Genomic DNA, 21,765 nt, shown 5'->3' with positions numbered 1-21,765 from the left:
TCCATGGTGGACCGAAGATTGCAAACAAGCGATTCGAGAACGCAATAGAAGGTACAGAATTATTCAACTGAACCCCTACCCAGAGTAATCTGGTAAAATGTAAAAAAGCCAGGGCTCAAGCGCGAAGAATCGTCAAGAAAGGCAAACGCAAATCCTGGCAAGAATCCGTCTAAACTGTCAACAAAGAAACTCCTTCCTCTGAAGTGTGGTCGGGCGAGGGGACAGAAGATGAGTGTTTCTATCCCTCAACTTTGAGTGAGGGACGGATTCCGGACAATTCCCAAGACATTGCTACCTGTTTAGCCCACCAGTTCGTGAAAGTTAGCAGCTCCCCTGAATAGGAGAGAGAGAGAGCTGGTGGGGGCAGGACTATAACCGTGAGTTTTCTGAAGACGAACTCGATCATGCTTTGAAATTCTATGATGGTATCAGTCCTGGACCGAATGGGATCACATACGACATGTTGGAGCACATGAGCAGGGCTGACCTGTTCAGGGTGCAAGGAGTCTTCAACGAGTTATGGGCGTCGAGGGTGCATGTCGTACCTATTCCTAAAAGGTGTGGCTACCCTACGAACCAAAGTTCGTTGAGACCTATAGCGTTCACGAATTGTCTGTCTAAAGTCATGGAAATAATGACAAAACGTAGGCTAATGATCTTTTTTAGAAAACAATAACTTACCAATGATAAAAAATGTGGCTTCCGTCCTGATTGAGCACACTACAGTAGATCATTAGAAAAGCCTACTACATCACTTGGTGAACTAGTATTATCATCGTTTCAAACCAAGCAGGACTCGAACCCACAACATATTTGTGAGAGATACGCACCTTAACGCTGTGCTACCAAGCAATATCCCCTAATGTTAGGTAAGGTTAGGCTAGGCAAGGTTAGGATGGTGTTAGGTTATGGGACTAATCTTCAGGTGACCAACCTCCTTAACCCTCCCCTCCTCCCCCCAAAAAAACGCACTGGCAACTATAGCACTATACTCAGACAAGCATCCGGAATTACGACTTAGGAGAGAACGAGGAAAATGTGAGGACAGAGGGAGTCCTGAAGCCAGTGTGATATAAAATAATCCTACACGTAAAATACACACATATACGGAGAAGAGATTGGTGATTAAAGCTGGAGAAAAATACGAAGAAACGGTTCATGATTACAGCAGGAGTACACACAGGAAGACAGATAACAATATCAAAAGAGTAACATCCAGGAGACTCGGAAAGCGAGGCAGATAGCCGAGGTGAAGAGCGGACGTGTTACAAGATAGGATCCAAGATAAGAACTAACGGGACTTGCGCCACCAGATGTTTATTCACTTTTCTACTACAAATATTAATACACCATAAAGACACAGAGAGCCTCCCACCCTCGTCTTACTACTAGGTCTAAAATGACGAGTCTCTATAGTGTCTCAAGCAGGGGTGTAGCCTTCTGTTTCACTGTTAGATCAATAAATATCGCAGAGAAACTTCTTGGCATACATTGCAGGCATGACTTACGTGTGTGTGTGTGTGTGTGTGTGTGTGTGTGTGTGGTTGGTTGATGAAAATACTGTACTATTGTGCACATTAAACAAGTTTGCTTCTTTCATAAATGTTATTGTTGTCCTTATTTGTTTTAATCCAGCTGTTGTTTTGATTCCTCCAAAATTCAGCATTGCCATTTTGACATGATAACTCTACAGTATACCCCCAGGCCCTGATGTGGGTCAGTGACCTGTGCCCGGGTGGGCTAATTCCCGTAAAAAAACAAAACAAAAAAAACAGAGCCCAGCTGTCTAAAGTATTTATGGGTGTCAACAATCTGTTAACACTGGCTTACAAAAGAATATAGAGAAACTGTAGGTGATCATCTCGTAAAATACAACAGGTACATTTGATCGCTGTGTCTCGGTGTTACCATCACGAAGATGCTCCAGAGCTTGAATGTTTCATGTACAGTGTGGCATTTATATCTGACACATTTATTAGTTCCTAAAAAGTTAATGAACAGCATAAATGCTATGTGTAGCACATTGTTGAAAAAGCACAGTGATCCGAGATTATGCTGTGATATAACACAGTTTAGTTCCTAAAAATTACATCTGACAAATGAGCCGCATTAGAATTGTTGCATTCCGGACCGAGGATCAGTATACTTTATGCAATGTGTCTTGATCAATAGTGCTAATGATTGTAGTGATGTTTGCCTTCAATTCGCCGATACATGTGGGGCGTGTCTTAAAAACCTCGCTCTTCAGAAATCCCAAAGAGAAAAAACCTGGGGACGTCAAATCTGGGGAGCGAGGTGGCTCGTGGCTCCATCATGCTCCTTCACCCTCCATCTTCCCCCACCCCCCCTCAACCCTCACCTCCCTTCCTCCCTTCACGCTCCCCTTTTCCTAAACCCCGCTTCACCTTACACCCCACTTCACTTGTCTACCTCCATCATGGCCCATTTGTCAGATGTGTTATGTCACAGCGTAATTTCGGATCACTGTGGTTTCCAACCATGTGCCATTCATAGCATTAACGTTGTTCATTAACTTTTTATAGCAAAAAAATTGCCACACCCTGAAGTTGAGAACATACAGCATATACTGCTTCATGTTTGGCGATCCATTTAGTTTCAATAACTCTCTTCATCGTCTTCCCTTGTACTAACTGATGGAAGTTGAAACGGAGAAAAATTCGGACAGTTGCTCGACAGTGATGGCAACAGCCCAAATCAGTGACTGGTTGGCTGGTACATTAAATGAAGGCAGCCTTTGTATTTATATCAGTGATTCACCTTTGAACATAACTGTAAACCCCAGCCGTCCTGACCACGAAGGTTCATGACAAGAAGGCCGTCTTCTTGCAGCTTGTTAATGATTTGTTCTGTTAGAGCATCAGCTGGCTTCCCTTCCAACACCATAAAATCAAGAAAGAATTCCTTTCCTTTCGCCTCCCCAAGATTGACGTGGACGGACATATTTTAGAATCCAGGCTACCCATGAGTTGTAGGAATTTATTTTGAAATGTGGGTGAGAAGTGTGTGAGTGTACTACTACTACTACTACTTTGCTGTCACTCGGAATCGAGTATGAAGATCATCCAGCTATAATACAATGATATGAGTTATTAGGAATGTCTCCTAGGTTGGTGAGTTTTGAGGTGACTAAAGAGGCCGATACGGAACCGGCAGAGTCGTTCACAGATGTTGCACATGTGGAGAGCTCCATCTAGTGCGGGAGGGGCAGCGGCAACATCTTTCCGGCGCTGGCGCTTGTCTGCCTCGGTTTGCAGTCGGGCTAACTCGAAAGTAATGACACCTTCTCGTGTGGTGACTGTTGGGCGAGGCACAGTCTGGGTCGTTGTCTCACTCTCCCACCCTACACTTTTTTACATTTATCCTCTTCGCCAATGATCGGCTCGTTAGCCGTTTGGGCGATCGGTCACGTCTTTGTCACGCACTGTTGGCAAATACTGGGCATGCACCGGCTCCTGAATGTAACCTGAACCCGCTCTAGTGTTGGTCAAGTCTTGTCTTGAAAGAGCTCACACTCGGTGCCGTCACAACACTTTCTGGTAGATTGTTCCAAGAGTTTACAACTCTCACTCCAAAAAAGTTTGCCCTCACAATTTTCTGGACTTGCGGCTTCTTCAATCTTGAGCTGTGACCCCTTGTGGGGCGAGCGTCCGCCAGCTCCAAGTAAGGACACTCGACTGAGTAGTGCCCCTTGAGATGCTTATACACCTCAACTAGGTCATCCCTTGCCCGTATGTAATATAAGCTAGGCAAGTTCAGGCGCTCCAATCTCTCAGGGTAGCTGAGGTGCCGAAGTGCAGGCACCAGTCTGGTGGCCCTCCTTTGAACATTTTCAACCAACTGACAGTCCCTTGCAATGGCCCGAGAACTTCAGCTCATTGTCAACATACACACCTAGGTCCTTACATCTCACATTTTGCCTCTCACGTTGTCTACCTGTACACAAAAAGTAATTCATATAAAATTATTGTTTTATTACCCCAACTTTCTTGTCTTTGTCTTAAAAATAAACAAGTATGACGATAAAATTATTTGGTGGAAAGGAAGTTGTTCTAATAAGACCTTTAAGGGTGTGATATCCAGCTTAGCGAATAGGAATTTAAGCGCAACTGACGACTGGGACATTTTCGGCCTGCCACGTGTCTTATCCAGAGAGTACAGTATATAAATTCCGTTGGAGAGCAGGCGTCAGCAGTAGTCAGCGAGGACGGGGGAGTGAACACAGTCGGACGAGACCAACATGAAGCCGCCACCTATGAAGTTACTTCTGCTACTCGCACTGGTTAGTTATCCCTCGTGTATTTTGCTTTTTCTCGAGGAATTTCAGATCATGTGAATATTACCTCTCTGTTTCTTGACCTAAAGATTAACCACCCTAATGCTAGCCTAACCTAACGTAACCAAACCAAACCTAACCTAACCTAAAGCTAAACTAACCTAACCTAACCAAACATAGGGTTAGAGAGAAAACATTTCGCCATGGACTTAGATAAAATTCTTCGGTGACGAAAGTTCCGGAGTAAAGTGCTCTCTCTCTCACCCAGTGTTTCCTTTGCTGCCATGTTACCATTTTTCAATTTGAACCCCAAACATTAATTAATTATATTATTAAATTTCATTACTCACTTCTTACACAATAGTTGTACATTTATTTAAATAATATAAATACTTAAATTTTAATTATAAATATAAAATCATGTAACATAATAATGTCAATTAATATACTGTACAATGACCCTAAATAGTGTTTATGTACTCTTACTGTTAGTACATGGGTACATGTACTGTACGATTACCTGTATGAATACCTGTGGTTTTGGATATGAATTAATTTAATTAATTACCAGGTCCATCTGGTGTGTTCAGACCCTGCCAAGGACGCTCTGCCTGACGGAGAAAGAAACGCGCTGGCACTCCGGGACGACGACCCTGATGGAGCAGCCATCCCAGCACTCGCTGCCAAGACCAACCAGGACAGGTGAGTATGTTACCTGGCTCTATGAAAGTTTTCAGTAGATCGTGATTCATCTTGGTGTTAAGTAGGTGTGTGTTTCTGAGCGTGAGAACTCTGATTCACATGATTTCGGGGAAAAATAAGCTTTCTCATCTTTACTTGGAAAAATGTTTATCTAATAATTTTTATAAGAAACAGTTACCCAGATTAACTTAGACAAGTTGTTTATCTGTACATTTTGTTAATAAAATTGTTCATATCTTCACCATCAGTGCCGAACTGCCTCCCGGGGTAGAGACCAACACTGCCTTGAGTCCAGACAAAAGAGGATTCTTTTCCAAGCTGAAATCCTTCTTTCGCCGCAAGGGAAGAAAAAAGGGAAGAAAAGGAAAAAAAATTAAATACAACACAGATGATGAAGATGGCAGTGAGGAAGAAAGCCACGAAAATTATGAAAAAAGAAGCGAAGACGACTTGAATCCTGAGAACAGTGAGGCTGATGAAGCTAGCACTGAGGCTGATGAGGGCACTGAGGCTGATGAAGCTAGCACTGAGGCTGATGAGGGCACTGAGGCTGACCAGGGCAGTGAAGAGGATTTAGCTGAGAATCAGTAAGTTGCAGTTACCTGTAAAAGATCTTTGTAGATAAGTTAAGTAATTCTACCATTAATTATTCGCAGTTTTCCGAATGTTGTTGTACAAAATAGTACTTACGGTGAATTTTGTAAATCCTGTGAGAACAGAAAAAATATTATCACTGGAAATAATTTAAAGGCAAAAATTACTAATATTTTTAAAATTCAAATTTCATAAACCTTCATCTGGCTGAATTAAGGGAAATTTACGTGTTCAGAGATGCTCAGAACGCACCACAGTTCATCAAAAAACGCCCAACCTCCCTTAGCTTCAATATTGACCTTAAATATGTTCCCTGGTCCGTGTACTGTACATATAATGATCATCTAACAAGGGTGCTGGTAAAGGGGTGGTTTGTGAGACATAACTTCCACCACTTTGGTTATCAGTTTGTGAGAACGAAGATTGTGAGTCCTCAACATCTGTTTTGAGGATTTCTGCTTCGTCGTTCAGTATGGCTACTTGTTGTGTTAAACTCAATAATTGATTTATCCATTGATATGTATGTATGTATGTATGTAGATCAGGAAAAAGGAGAGCCAAGATGTGTGGTTGTAGCATGCGCTTCTGCGTCACCACATAAATCATCTCACGAGCAGCCATCTTCCAGCTCATCATACTTATCATCATCATCAAAACCCCTATACCCCCTATAGTCGTATGGCGACGGACGAGTGGTGACGGGGACAGGCAGAGATGACTGCCGGGAGTCTCTAGTCACAACTCTGCACATGGGCGGCATAAATAAGATGGTCGTTTATACACTGGGATCTAGGCAGCAGTGTAATCCGGTTCTGTCTGTGTGACTGAGCAGCCCTCTCGAGGAGCCACTCTGCTCACCCCACATGGGGAGGGGGCTAGAAAAGGTGCCCTAAACATAGCCTGCCTAAAGAACAAGCATAATCACAGATCCAAACAAAAACAAACGATGCCACCTCTTATGGTCACTGCATGGAATTTCAGGACCCTCCTGGATACTGTCACAAATGAGCATCCTGAAAGAAGAACTGCCCCTGTGGTAAAAGAGGTGGTTAGGTATAACATCAACATAGCAGCCATTAGTGAGTCCCGGCTCCCAGACGAGGGTCAACTCACAGAATGGGGGCCTGGCTATACCTTCTTCTGGAAGGGTAAGCCTGCTCAGGAGATAAACTGCATTTATGGAGTTGGCTTTGCTATCTGCCAACTCATCCTACAGAGGCTAACTGAAATGCTTATTGGGATCAGCGAGGAGCGTCTCACGAGGCTACCAGTCCCACTAAATCACTCTCGTCATGCCTTTTTCATCAGTGCATACACTCCAACACTGGATGCAGAGAATGACATCAAGGAGGCCTTTTACATCGACCTCGACAGAGTGCTAACCTGTATCCCCAGAGAAGATAAGGTTGTGCTCCTTGGTGACTTCAATGCCAGAATTGGCAGAGATGCTGACATTTGGCAGGAAACCATAGGGAGAAATGGACTTGGCAAGTGTAATTCCAATGGCCTACTCCTCCTTAGCAAGTATGTTGCACACAACCGCACTATCACCAATACCTTGTTTAGGCAGGCCGACAAGTTCAAGGGTTCGTGGCAACACCCACGATCCAAACATTGGCATCTCATTGACTACATCATTGTCAGAGAAAGAGATCACTGAGATGTCCTCATCATCTGAACCATGCTTGGATCAGACCTCTGCGACACTGAGCATCGGCTCATCAGAACCGAGCTCTCACTTCACATCGCCCCAAAACGGCGAAGGCAGCAAGCCCCTAGAAGAGGTTTTAACACTAAGCATCTGGCGAATCTAGCGGCAGCACATGCTTTTAGAGAGCAGCTCGAACATGGGCTGATAAACAACCCAACAACGAACAACCCAAATCCCAGTGCCAAATGGGATATTCTCAACACTGTCATGACAAAATCCTGCAGAGAGACCCTCGGCCAGCTCGAAGGAATACACCAGGACTGGTTTGATAAATATGACCTGGCAATCAATACACTCACCAATGATAAACGTGCTCCATTTACTGGCTGGCAGAACAACCCTCAGTCTTGGACCAAAGCTGATACCTTCCGCAAGAAGAAAGCTGTGGTCCAGCAGGAACTTCGCAATGTAAAGAAACACAAAAATTTGCAGGTGAGCACAAGATGCTCGAATTTTTCAATTCTACCAAAACATTCTATGGGTCAATCACTAGAGGCGTAGCCCCCTCCACTCATCCAACGGTAACTTCATAATCAAGGACAATGAAGACCTCCTTCAGCACTGGGAAGAGCACTACCATTCACTGCTCAACTGAAACACTGATGTGGATGTCCTGACTACCCAGCAGGTCCCTCAGCATCCAGAGCTGACCTACCTCAGCTATCCTCCATCTCTGGATGAGGTAGCTACTGCTATCAAACAGTTGAAAAATAACAAAGCCTCAGGGCCTAATTGAGTCCCAGCCGAGGTGTATAAAGCAGAAGGACCTCTGCTTACCACCCATCTCCACTCTCTCTTAGGGAATTTATTGGAAAAGGAGGAAATCCCCAAGCTCTTAAAGACGCCTCCATCGTCAATATTTATAAGAACAAGGTAGACCAGTCAGACTGTGGCAACTACAGCAGGATCTTTCTTCTGTCCATAGGTGGCAAAATTATTGCCCGAGTCCTCCTAAACAGACGTCTTCCTGAGGCGGAAAACTTCCTCCCAGGATCTTAATGTAGCCTTAGCTTAGACCATCACGTGGCACCATTAACATGATCTTTACTTCCCGCCAGATGCAGGATAAGTGCAGAGCACAGCGCCGTGACTTGTATATGACTTTCATCAACCTAACCAAGGCCTTTGACTCGGTCAACAGGGAAGCCCTCTGGTGGACTCTCAGCCGTTTTGGCTGGTCCCTAAAAATTCATTGCTATGGTGAGGCAACTCCACGATGGCATGAACGGCAGTGTCCTGCACAATGGCACCCAGTCTGAGTTCTTCCCCATCCAAACAGGGGTTAAACAAGGGTGTGTACTGGCACCAACTCTCTTTTTCATTTTTTGGCTACCTTCCTTACTCGTGCCAGTGCCAATTTAGCTGGCGGGGTGGACTTCAAGTACCGGGTGAAGGGCCTTTTCAATATAAGATGACTCCAGGCAAGAACAAAGGTGTCGACAGCTTCCATTACTGAACTTCAGTATGCAGACGACTTCACTCTTGTTGCTCACACTGAACGCAACCTACAGGAGATCCTGAACACCTACACAGATGCGTATGCACAGTTCAGTCTTAGGGTGAATGTACGTAAGATTCAGATTCTCTTTAAACCTGCCCCTGGTTCAGACACACCTCCACCATCCATCCAGCTTAACGGTACTACCCTCTGTAATGTTGCCCACTTTCGGCTTCTCGGCTCTCACCTGTCCACCACCATGGACATCGATGAAGAGATTCAGTATCTGATCAGAAGTGCATCTCAAGCCTTTGGTAGACTCCGAAACCGTGTCTTCAGCTGTACGGGTCTGAAATTATCTACAAAGTTACACGTATATCGAGTAGTGGTCCTCCTCAGCCTGCTATATGGCAGCGAGACATGGGTCACATACAGGAGGCACATCAAGGCACTTGAAACCTTTCACCAACGTAGTCTACGTTCCATCCTCTGAGATTGCTGGGAAGACGAGAGAACAAATGCCAGTTTTCTTGCTGACACCAACTGAAGGAGCATCAAGGCTACAATTATCCATGAACAACTACGCTGGACTGGCCATGTTACCCGCATGGATGAGAGTAGACTGCCAAAGCAGTTACTTTACAGTAAATGTAATGCTGGCAGGCAACTGAAAAGGTACAAGGATAGTCTTAAGACAAACCTGAAGAAATGCCAAATCGTCCCCACCCCTCGACTGCAAACCGAGGTAGACAAGCGCCAACGCCGGAAGGGGCTCCCGCACTCGGTGTAGCCCTCCCCGTGTGCAACATCTGTGAACAACTCTCCCGGTCCTGTATCGGCTTCTTTTGTCACTTCAAAACTCACCAATGATGGTGACATCTCAAATAAGTCATACCATTGTATTATAGCTGGATGATCGTCATACTCGATTCATAGTGACAGCAAATAGTAGTAGTATGTATGTATTTTTTGCTATGCCATAACTTATCAACTTGAAATACGTTAAAGATGAATATACAGTAATAATGAAGGCACATATGGCACAACAAAAAACAAATTGGCAACTCAGCACAACTTAGTCCTTAATATTTATTGCTTAAAAATTAATATTACTTCAATACACAACAAACAATGTTAAATGCAAAACTTACAAACTCAAATAAGGACAAAATTGTGTCATGAGTTTAATCACAGCCTCTTACTTCATCACAACAGTTCAGGAGTGAAGGTTTGGAATTATACACATCTCGAAAAGTTAAATAGAATTTAATAATAAAAGTTTACCAGAATAAGTGTACAGGTTACATAATGAACGGATAAATTAAATCAAGGGAATAAAGAATGAACATAATCCTTAATAAACCATTAATATATGCACAGTAAATAAACCATAAACTGCTTTACCACACTTCTATTGATTGCACTTTACACAAAATAAATAATAATAGAGCAGCACTAAATAGATAATACTCTAGTAAACCCTATTTGAGAAGGTATCCACCACTGACAAACTGAGACGTCCTCCTACTTGTAAGGCTAGCCAGTGACATACCCCAGGGGACTACATGCCTAACACTAATATTAAACAACTCCCACATTAAGCTGCAAAAATACAAACATACATACAGACAATTTTTAATGTAACATGTACCAGCCCTGCTCACACATAATTATACAAAATATTTTATTTACATAAGTTGAGGGTAACATGCCTCAAAAAATATTTAACTATGCCCAATGCAACGCACCGCTATACATTACGCCAAGCATAACAGTATGTATGTATGTATGTATGTATGTATGTATGTATGTATGTATGTATGTAAAAGACAAGGATTAATCACAGTAGATGCATAAAAAGCAAATTGTTTGCTGACATGGATTTTCATGTTGCAGGCAATACGCTTCTAAGTCCAGGGACAACGTGAAGTGCAAAAAGTGCAAAAAGGCGGAGAAGGTGTGCAGAAAGTCGAAGAGGTGCCGAGGCTCTAAAAAGAAGTGCAAAAAGTTGAAGAAAAAGTGTAAAAAGAACAAGAAGAAGTGCAAAAAGTCGAAGTGTCAAGGCCTTTAAGAAGTACAATTAAGGCTCCTCCAACAAGAAGTGCCAAGGCTTCAGCATTTGGGGAAAAAAAATCCCAAACGAAGAAAAAATACCAACTGTTAAAAGGGAATAACCTATTACAAGTGTCTGGGTGATTTAAATGATGAGTTATAATATAATTCGTCACAAGGATGAATTAACTGATCAATATTTGTCTTTTTCTCAATAGACTATTAGCATATGATATATTGTGTATTTTTATACCCACCAAGATTTTCTAAAGATCGTACTGGAGGTCTGAGAACATCATTATCTTTAACTCATTCATAGTTAGGGGAAAAATCTGCTTATTTGCTGCAACTGAGGATAAAACCTGGAAATTGGTAGTACCTTGCTGTATTAAAAACTTTTGAACCCTAAAGGTCAATGTCAATTAGGGTATCAAGGTCAGATGTTAAAAACATCCCTAGAACAACTTCCCGGAGGTCTAGAAGGCTGATTTTGGTGTCAAAGTGATCTTTGTAATAAAGCTGAGCCTTACTCTAAGGCACATGCAACCCACCAGGTCAGCTGGCCATACATACCGGGTCATAAGGTGACTGCTGGATCTGCTTACTCTTAGAAGGGCATTAAGCATAAACTATTTTGTGTAACCTATCATATGAATCGCCATGAGGTGACAAAGGGGATTGTGGTGTTGCTAATAACCTAAACTAAACAGTGACCTTGAATAATGACCAAGGTCACGGTAAAAATCTGTTGTGTTGTTCCTGCCCCAAATGTATATCATGGTGGCACATAGATATTGTTTAATTATGTTTTTATTGAACGTATATTTATATGAGGGAACATTGATACAACCAATCAAGCGTAGGTGCATCATTACAGTAATTGCTAAAATTGTTAGGATTCTATAACATGACACACACTATAGAAAACCTAATCTGCATCAAGCAGGAGGCGTTCATGAAGTATTAGTCCTCATTTATTGTAAGAGCAAGTGTACAAACAAGTGCAGAATGCAGACTTCCTGCAGGTGCACAAGCTACATGTTTTATTTTTACATCTGCACTGCCGAGGTGGTGCAAGACGTGGTTCGGATGTCCACCGAGGGCTCCATGAGCAAGTAATTAAGTCCTCCCATTCGTAATCTTCGAGAGACGGCGTTTTCAGTAGAGGAATGTCACGTATGGCCCAGCTGAAGGCTTGATATGGGGAACAGAGCATCTTGGATAGCTTCCATTTGTTTCTTTAGCCTTCTCGTTAAGTAATGGAAGAAAAGCCTTGGTCGCTGGAAGCTTTTCTTCACTGCATGCTCTCTGAATTTCTAGGTTGTGTAGCGTAATATCCCGCCCATGACACATCTTTGCAGGACCTGTGAAATTGGGATTGTATTATGGTTCAACCATTCTTGTTCCTCTTTAAATGCATTTTCAAAGACTGGCAGATTATCACACAGACACCTTTTCTGTATGTGTTTGTAGCTTTCATTGTCTGTATCTGTTTATTCTCTATACTTGTTGGATAAGTGTGCAGGAGAAGCCACACTCTTCAGTACCAAAATAGGTGATTCTTCTGGGAGTATGTTATACAGGATACAAAAGACGCTATGCACAACGCCGCCCCCTGTCTGTGTTCCCCCCACACTGTCAATCAATCGTTTAAGTACTTCACGATTGGAAGTGGCGTCTACTAACACTACCACCTAATTAAGGTTGCCTCATTTAAGGTTTGTGATTACGTCTGGCTGTCATTAGCAGATGAAAGGAAGTCGAGTCCTTTTTTTTTTTTTTTTTTTAATCCTCTTCACCACTGATATGCTCGTTAGCCGCTTGGACGATCGGTCACGTCTTTGTTACGCACTGTTGGCAAGTACTGGACATGCACCGGCTCCTGAATGTACCTGAACCTGCTCCAGTGTTGGTCAAGTCTTGTCTTGAAAGAGCTCACACTCGGTGCCGTCACAACACTTTCTGGTAAATTGTTCCAAGAGTTCACAACTCTCACTCCGAAAAAGTTTGCCCTCACAGTTTACTGGACTTGCGGTTTTTTCAATCTTGAGCTGTGACCCCTTGTGGGGCGAGCGTCAGCCAGCTCCAAGTAAGGACACTCGACTGAGTAGTGCCCCTTGAGATGCTTATACACCTCAACTAGGTCACCCCTTGCCCGTCTGTTGTATAAGCTAGGCAAGTTCAGGCGCTCCAATCTCTCAGGGTAGCTGAGGTGCCGAAGGGCAGGCACCAGTCTGGTGGCCCTCCTTTGAACGTTTTCAACCAACTGACAGTCCCTAGCATATCTCGGGGACCAGACGGGGTGACAGTACTCCAGATGAGGAAGCACTTCACTCTTGCAGATCGTTACAAGGGACGGACCGTCTAGATATCTGAACGACCTTCTTATAAGACCCAATTATTTATATGCGTGATTTACCTTCTTCTCGCAATGGCCCGATAACTTCAGCTCATTGTCAACATACACACCTAGGTCCTTCTCACATTCAGTCTCAAATAGTGCAGTTTCTTCATCCCGTTGGGACATATGATACGCCTCCTTACCGTTGGTACGCCCCAGGTGCATCCTCTTACACTTCGTGACATTGAATCTCAGCAGCCATTCCTTCGACCATTCTTGGAGCTCTTCACAGTCCGCTTGGTTTCTTTATTTCCCGAAATAACTTAGCGTCATCGGCAAATATTTGTATGGAAGAGTGTACAATGTCAGGCATGTCATTTATGAAACAAACAAACAACAGCTGGCCCAATACACTGCCCTGTGGTACCCCGCTTGTTCCAGGTACGGATGATGATTTCGTGCCATTAATCACCACACACTTCTTGCGGTCATGTAGAAAGTCTTCTATCCACGCTAGGACATTTCCCCGAATTCCGTACCCTTCCAGTTTGATTTTCAGCCTTTCGTGGTGAACACTGTCGAAAGCCTTCGTAAAATCTAGGTAAATATTGTCGATATTACCACCCCGTTTCAGAATATGGGTCCAAATATCTAATACCTTGAGCAATTGTGTTAAGCAGGAGCGCCCTGGTATAAAACCGTGTTGGCAATCCTTTACAAGGTTGTTTCATAGTAGATGTTCCATCGCGGCATCTCTGATAATACTCTCAAGTACTTTACATATTATTCTGGTCAGGCTCACCGGTCTATAGTTGTTCGTTGAGTGACAATCGCCCTTCTTGAAGATAGGACTCACATAAGCCACTTTCCAATCACTGGGGCCCTTTTGTTCATCCAGGCAGGATCTTCAGGGGCTCGGCAAGCTCGTTGCTCAACTCTCTTAGCACTCTAGGATGCACCATGTCAGGGTCGGGACTCTTATGGACCTTTAGCTTTGACCGTTTATTTCTAATACCCTCTTCTGTGAACACAATGTGGGTCAGTGCTGTGTCGAACAGTCTGTCCTCAAACGCAGGGAGGTTAATAGCATCCTCTCTTGTGAACACCTAGGAAAAGAAGCTGACTGATACAACATCCGTTTTAACAATATGTACTACACGTTACATGATAATACTTATCTGCAACTTTCTTAAGACACTGTCTCTCACACTCTACCTATCATACATTACATCCTTAACTTTGCCTCTCACATTCTACCTCGTACTGTACTGCGCACATCATTGTCATTCCTAAAAATCCCCTTTAATCCATATTACACTACATAACATTCAAATCCACGGCGCTTGTAGAATCTCAAAGAACGGCAAACATTGATAAAGGATAACTCACCTATTCAATGTTACTGAATCATGTGTTGTATTGTACCCAGGTACGGTTATATTATGTTAATTGTATGTATTCATAGCATTAAGGAGAACTCAGGGTATCCATAAGATGATCGGAAAAGTCCAGTTGAGCCGGACTGGTGTACTGTAGGACTAAGTGTGGATCATGGTTTGAAGGTCATACTATTTACATCTGTGAACGTGTAGCGAACATAACTTCCACAGATATCATATGAAAATACATGAGAACAATGATCTGGAAAAAGGATAAATGTATCAGAACTATGTGAAGTGTTGGAAGTGACCTAGAAACTATGCTTCAAAAAGAATATCTTGTATACCCACGCCATGAAAATACGATGCTAGGCTTTGTTTGGGTTGGCGCCTAGGCCGCCTCGGGTGTGCCGCGTTGGTATTATAACCCAATGAATTTACCCACGAACTAGCAAACTAGAACCTTACTTTAGTGTGTAATTTATGATTAAAATATGTGTTTATAAGGCATGAGTTACAATATACAGGAAAGGGTTCAGGTGAGAACCGTAAGAAATAAAAGGAAAAATTAAAGATTGGAAACTGTAGGCCTACACTGTGGTGGACGGCGGGCACTGCCCTCAGTACCCTCCGTTCTACCGTCATCTCAGGTCAGTGTCTCCTATCAGGCTATATCCCGCCCTGTAAAAAAGGATTATATAGAAGTTATTACAGTTTAAAACTTTGCCTGATGTATAAGTGTAATAGTAATGTGTTAGGGTGTGTGATAACCGCCCGTCAGGCATTATTTCTCAGCACCCTCCGTCCTACCGTCATCTCAGGTCCCATGTGGTCGGAGTGCCTTGCTGCACGGCAGCCATTATCCCTGTGAGCGTCCCACCAGGTGGTGACTACTCCCAGCTATGCCAATCCACTGTGAACCTGTGGATTCCCAGCACCCCACCCCAAATGAGTAGTAACAAATAAGGAGACCGTGAGAAACTCTGCGGTCGTCACTTGGAGCGACCTATAATACCAGGCGTAGAAATAGTACTGGTATGTCTCTTGGTGAAGCCCTCGTCTTTACCCACTGAGGACGGTGTGTGAACGAGGTGCCTGTTGTGTATACCTAAAAATTACAAGGAGTCCCATACCTGCAGGTGTGGAGTGAACAGGTGTGTTGAGATTGTGCTACTATGTATGATAACCGACGGTGCTATATTCCATACAGGTGGAGCAGTCTGATGTGTTAAGGGGTAGTGTAAGAAGGAATGACCGAGGTAAGGAGGTCACAGATTGTTATGCAATAAGTATGTGGATGACACGCCATTAGTGTAAGACGTCTGGTGCCGAGCGGGGTAACCAACATTTTCATTGTTCTTCTGAGGAAGGTCAATTCATTTGTATGTTTTTTTACCAGTATGCTTTATAAGGAATAAATTAATTAAGACATGTTATGGTTTCACCCTTCTTTCCCCTTATCGATCTGGTCAATGAAAAACCTAACCCAATGCCTAGTCCACTCTGCCCGCTACCTAACGAGTTACATACTGTCCAGAGGGGGTCTGGTGGCAGCGACCCTTAGAAATTAAGATTAGAGTTAAGTATTCCCCCTTAGAACTAGTGACCCCAGTCTGGCAGTATAGTACACTCTACTCTCACACACTCTGTCTCTTACACTCCAAGGGCGGATCCACGGGGGTCCTGGGGTTCCGGACGCCCCCCCCCCCTTTTCACCAGAAAATTACAATACTTTTTCTTAAATGCAGTAGTGTACTCAAGCATTTTGCATAGTAAAAAGTATTTACAATTAACTTCAGAAGATCTCCTAATAACAAGTGCACATGGTTTCAAAATGGCCTCAAAAGGCCCATGATATTGGTCAGATTTAAAAACAAATTCTGGACCCCCTCCCCCCTAAAAAAATACCCAGTTGGGTGGGCTCGCTGCGCTGGCCATATGTCCCACCCACAACTTTTTGGACCCCCCCTGTTCCCCCCACCCGCCTTTGGATATTACTTGATCCACACCTGCACTCTACCTCAAACACTGTGTACCTGTTAACAAAAAACAATTCTTATAAAATGACTGTCTTATAACGTGCATCTTCTTGTCTTGAAAAACAAGTATGACGTCAAGATTATAAGATGGAACGGAAATTGATCTAATAAGACCTTTACGGGTGTGATATCCAGCTTAGCGAATAGGAATTGAAGCTCAACTGACAACTGGGACATCTTTGGCCTGCCACGTGTCTTATCCAGATGGTATTATACAAATTCCGTTGGAGAGCAGGCGTCAGCAGTAGTCAGCGAGGACGGGGGAGTGAACACAGGTGGACGAGGCCAACATGAAGCCGCCACCTATGAAGTTACTTCTGCTACTCGCACTGGTTAGTTATCCCTCGTGTATTTTGCTTTTTCTCGAGGAATTTCAGATCATGTGAATATTACCTCTCTGTTTCTTGACCTAAAGATTAACCACCTTAATGCTTACCTAACCTAACCTAACGTAACCAAACCTAACCTAACCTAAAGCTAAACTAACCTAACCTAACTTAACCTATCTCACTCGGGTAGCTTTATGGTATTTAATCATCAGCTACAATAACAGTTGGGCAAAACGATACTCCTACACTCTATACTCCGTTTTCCCCCCCCTTGGACACGAGTCATAATGACGTTATTATAACGTGTCATAACTGCTGGCATCAATGACGGGAGAAGAACGTGAGTTAGTTGTTGTGGTGGGGAATGAGGCGTCTCAAACTGATGTCTCTCTCTGTCTCTTTACGGCGGTGTGGCAGACGCGAGACCAAGCTTATCTTCACAGTCTCATACTACACATTGCCATGGACTTAGATAAAATTCTTCGGTGACGAAAGTTCCGGAGTAAAGTGCTCTCTCTCTCACCCAGTGTTTCCTTTGCTGCCATGTTACCATTTTTCAATTTGAACCCCAAACATTAATTAATTATATTATTAAATTTCATTACTCACTTCTTACACAATAGTTGTACATTTATTTAAATAATATAAATACTTAAATTTTAATTATAAATATAAAATCATGTAACATAATAATGTCAATTAATATACTGTACAATGACCCTAAATAGTGTTTATGTACTCTTACTGTTAGTACATGGGTACATGTACTGTACGATTACCTGTATGAATACCTGTGGTTTTGTATATGAATTAATTTAATTAATTACCAGGTCCATCTGGTGTGTTCAGACCCTGCCAAGGACGCTCTGCCTGACGGAGAAAGAAACGCGCTGGCACTCCGGGACGACGACCCTGATGGAGCAGCCATCCCAGCACTCGCTGCCAAGACCAACCAGGACAGGTGAGTATGTTACCTGGCTCTATGAAAGTTTTCAGTAGATCGTGATTCATCTTGGTGTTAAGTAGGTGTGTGTTTCTGAGCGTGAGAACTCTGATTCACATGATTTCGGGGAAAAATAAGCTTTCTCATCTTTACTTGGAAAAATGTTTATCTAATAATTTTTATAAGAAACACTTACCCAGATTAACTTAGACAAGTTGTTTATCTGTACATTTTGTTTATAAAATTGTTCATATCTTCACCATCAGTGCCGAACTGCCTCCCGGGGTAGAGACCAACACTGCCTTGAGTCCAAACAAGAGAGGATTCTTTTCCAAGCGGAAATCCTTCTTTGGCGGCAAGGGAAAAAAAGGAAAAAAAGGAAAAAAAGTTAAATACAACACAGATGATGAAGATGGCAGTGAGGAAGAAAGCCACGAAAATTATGAAAAAAGAAGCGAAGACGACTTGAATCCTGAGGACAGTGAGGCTGATGAAGCTAGCACTGAGGCTGATGAGGGCACTGAGGCTGATGAAGCTAGCACTGAGGCTGATGAGGGCACTGAGGCTGACCAGGGCAGTGAAGAGGATTTCGCTGAGATTCAGTAAGTTGCAGTTACCTGTAAAAGATCTTTGTAGATAAGTTAAGTAATTCTACCTTTAATTATTCGCAGTTTTCCGAATGTTGTTGTACAAAATAGTACTTACTGTGAATTTTGTAAATCCTGTGAGAACAGAAAAAATATTATCACTGGAAATAGTTTAAAGGCAAAAATTACTAATATTTTTAAAATACAAATTTCATAAACCTTCATCTGGCTGAATTAAGGGAAATTTACATGTTCAGAAATGCTCAGAACGCACCACAGTTCATCAAAAAACGCCCAACCTCCCTTAGCTTCAATATTGACCTTAAATATTTTCCCTGGTCCGTGTACTGTACATATAATGATCATCTAACAAGGGTGCTGGTAAAGGGGTGGTTTGTGAGACATAACTTCCACCACTTTGGTTATCAGTTTGTGAGAACGAGGATTGTGAGTCCCCAACATCTGTTTTGAGGATTTCTGCTTCGTCGTTCAGTATGGCTACTTGTTGTGTTAAACTCAATAATTGATTTATCCATTGATATGTATGTATGTATGTATGTATGTATGTAATAGACAAGGATTAATCACGGTAGACAAATAAGAAAAAACTTGTTCCTAACAGTGTTTTTCATATTACAGGCAAATCGCTTCAAAAATCTGGGGCGACGTAAAGTGCCGAGGCTATAAAAAGAAGTGCAGAAAGTCGGAGGAGACGTGCAGAAAGTCGAGGACGTGCCGAGGCTCTAAAAGGAAGTGCAAAAAATTGAAGAAGAAGTGTAACAAGAACAAGAAGGCGTGTCAAAAGTTGAAGACGTGCTAAGGCTCCTAAGAAGTACAATTAAGGCTCCTCTAACAAGAAGTGCCAAAGGAAAAAAAAATAAGAGAAATGTTAACAGGGAATAACCTATTACAAGTGTCTGGGTGATTTAAATGATGAGTTATAATATAATTCGTCACAAGGATGAATTAACTGATCAATATTTGTCTTTTTTTCAATAGACTATTAGCATATGATATATTGTGTATTTTTATACCCACCAAGATTTTCTAAAGATCGTACTGGAGGTCTGAGAACATCATTATCTTTAACTCATTCATAGTTAGGGGAAAAATCTGCTTATTTGCTGCAACTGAGGATAAAACCTGGAAATTGGTAGTACCTTGCTGTATTAAAAACTTTTGAACCCTAAAGGTCAAGGTCAATTAGGGTATCAAGGTCAGATGTTAAAACCATCCCTAGAACAACTTCCCGGAGGTCTAGAAGGCTGATTTTGGTGTCAAAGTGATCTTTGTAATAAAGCTGAGCCTTACTCTAAGGCACATGCAACCCACCAGGTCAGCTGGTCATACATACGGGGTCATAAGGTGACTGCTGGCATTTGTTATAATTTTGTTTATAACTTAATAATAATAATAATAATAATAATAATAATAGTAATAGTAATAATAATAATAATAATAATAATAATATTTATGATGATATTGTTACGAACCCCTTTTGCCGCTTGAGGTCATCGTATACACTATACAAAAGCAGCACATATATCGCATGTTAAATATATAGGCATGCTACGCATGGTACTTTACTTACATATTCATTGGTCTCAGTTACGGAACACATCGGCTATGAGAAACAGTGTCCTGGGTTCACATTAATTTCTTAGATCACCTGCAGCGCCTAGATGGCGCTAGGATTCTCTAGGCATCTAAGGCGAGGTGTATAAAGACCAGTGAGGGTCTGGGGGGGAGTTGCCCGTTTCTGCTCAGTAAGATAATTGGTGTTCAAGTATTAAGAAATTGTTGAGCAATTATGAAGTGATAAGAGAATTGTACACTGGTAGTGTGCTGACTGTAGAAGTCCTGTTGTGAGGACGTACCCTGTGAATAGTTTCTGTGAAGATTTAGTGATACAATTCATACGTGTGATCCTGTGACCTGGTGGAGATCTGCCTGCCTGCTGTTTTGTCTGTACACTGATACCGATCGTCGGGAAATTACCAGAGACTGGCGGGACAGCTAGTGGTAATTAGAAGACACTTGTGAAATATCTACTGCTTCTGTAAATATGACCTTGTCGCTGGTAAGTGGTGAAAGGGGTTCATTAACAAAGTAATTTGAAAACATCGACGTAGGATGGCATGCACTTCTGAGCGTATTCAGCAAAATTTCAACAGAGGCCCACTCATACGCTATAGGCTACAACTTCAGCTGGGGCTTTGACAGTTTCTCTCAAATGATTAATAAGTTTCTTAAATACAAAAATGACAAATAAATATAACTTAAGTGGTGAATAGGTATCTCGTAATCTCCTGGGAGAATGATCAGTGAATTTTGGGTTTTGCTTAGCAGTTAGGAATATATATCTTACAGCTACACATACACGTTACATTGTAAATTAAAATTTGCATATTTCATATCATGATGACGTTTAGGGACGTCTACAGACGGGCAAAGGGCGACCTAGCTGAGGTGTATAAGCATCTCAAGGGGCACTACTCAGTTGAGTGTCCTTACTTGGAGCTGGCGGACGCTCGCCCCACAAGGGGTCACAGCTCAAGATTGAAGAAGCCGCAAGTCCAGAAAACCGTGAAGGCAAACTTTTTCGGAGTGAGAGTTGTAAACTCTTGGAACAATCTACCAGAGAGTGTTGTGACGGCACCGAGTGTGAGCTCTTTCAAGACCAGACTTGACCAACACTGGAGCAGGTTCAGGTACATTCAGGAGCCGGTGCATGCCCAGTACTGCCAACAGTGCGTGACAGAGACGTGACCGATCGCCCGGGCGGCTAACGAGCCGATCAATGGCGAAGAGGATAAAAGTAAAGAAGTATAGAAAATGGACATTGTCCTCTTACAAGAGAAAACACAACACTTTTAGTGGGTTACTTAAGAAATGTCATAGCTTTAGTGACTATAGAGCGTAATATGAATCAGCTGACGTAAGTTAACTGAAATGCACTATTGAGATCAGTACAGGGATAACCTATCAGAGTGTTCTGACGGCCAGTGCATTCCCAGTACTAAAGAAACAGTGCATAACAGAGACCTGAGCGGCCGCCTAAGTGGCTAACGTGGTGATCAGTGACGAGGAGGATAAAAGTAAACTATAGTCAAGTCATCTCACTGAGGTTACTGTTGAGATGGGTCCATTCCCACAGTACAATGAAGTTATTTTAGAAAATATGATTTATTGCGAGAATTAATTTTATTCTTGAGTATATACCAAGGAAAGACTATCCACATTGGACATTCCTTGAAATATACTGTAAGAACAATATGTTAAATAATACAACGAACTAGTAAAAAATATATTCTCGATAAAGTCCAACCAAACCTACTGTAACCTAACCATAAATT

General features: G+C 42.4%; 2 protein-coding genes across 2 annotated transcripts; both read left to right on the top strand.

Moving 5' to 3' along the window:
- The first annotated feature begins 4,196 nt into the window (after nucleotides 1-4,196).
- Nucleotides 4,197-11,024, top strand: LOC121859282 (axoneme-associated protein mst101(2)-like). The gene is made up of 4 exons (XM_042356057.1): nucleotides 4,197-4,300; nucleotides 4,866-4,996; nucleotides 5,245-5,583; nucleotides 10,636-11,024. The coding sequence occupies exons 1-4, from the start codon at nucleotides 4,259-4,261 to the stop codon at nucleotides 10,808-10,810; spliced, it is 687 nt and encodes a 228-aa protein (XP_042211991.1). The 5' UTR covers nucleotides 4,197-4,258; the 3' UTR covers nucleotides 10,811-11,024.
- A 5,752-nt stretch (nucleotides 11,025-16,776) lies between these two features.
- Nucleotides 16,777-19,425, top strand: LOC121859281 (nucleolin-like). The gene is made up of 4 exons (XM_042356056.1): nucleotides 16,777-16,882; nucleotides 17,710-17,840; nucleotides 18,089-18,424; nucleotides 19,049-19,425. The coding sequence occupies exons 1-4, from the start codon at nucleotides 16,841-16,843 to the stop codon at nucleotides 19,227-19,229; spliced, it is 690 nt and encodes a 229-aa protein (XP_042211990.1). The 5' UTR covers nucleotides 16,777-16,840; the 3' UTR covers nucleotides 19,230-19,425.
- The last annotated feature ends 2,340 nt before the right edge of the window (nucleotides 19,426-21,765 follow it).

Source organism: Homarus americanus, unplaced genomic scaffold, assembly GCF_018991925.1.
Source record: "Homarus americanus isolate GMGI-L3 unplaced genomic scaffold, GMGI_Hamer_2.0 scaffold36188, whole genome shotgun sequence".
In the NCBI taxonomy this organism is placed as follows: domain Eukaryota; kingdom Metazoa; phylum Arthropoda; class Malacostraca; order Decapoda; family Nephropidae; genus Homarus; species Homarus americanus.
The sequence above is the reverse complement of the archived record's forward strand: the minus strand, read 5'-3'. Positions and strand labels throughout refer to the sequence as shown.

Bases quoted from the DNA above. Each gene is read 5' to 3' on its own strand.
- LOC121859282 (XM_042356057.1), top strand. From the start codon at position 4,259: ATGAAGCCGCCACCTATGAAGTTACTTCTGCTACTCGCACTG. The intron at 4,301-4,865 runs GTTAGTTATCCC...ATTAATTACCAG, and splicing joins TACTTCTGCTACTCGCACTG to GTCCATCTGGTGTGTTCAGA. The intron at 4,997-5,244 runs GTGAGTATGTTA...CTTCACCATCAG, and splicing joins GCCAAGACCAACCAGGACAG to TGCCGAACTGCCTCCCGGGG.
- LOC121859281 (XM_042356056.1), top strand. From the start codon at position 16,841: ATGAAGCCGCCACCTATGAAGTTACTTCTGCTACTCGCACTG. The intron at 17,841-18,088 runs GTGAGTATGTTA...CTTCACCATCAG, and splicing joins GCCAAGACCAACCAGGACAG to TGCCGAACTGCCTCCCGGGG. The intron at 18,425-19,048 runs GTAAGTTGCAGT...TTCATATTACAG, and splicing joins GAGGATTTCGCTGAGATTCA to GCAAATCGCTTCAAAAATCT.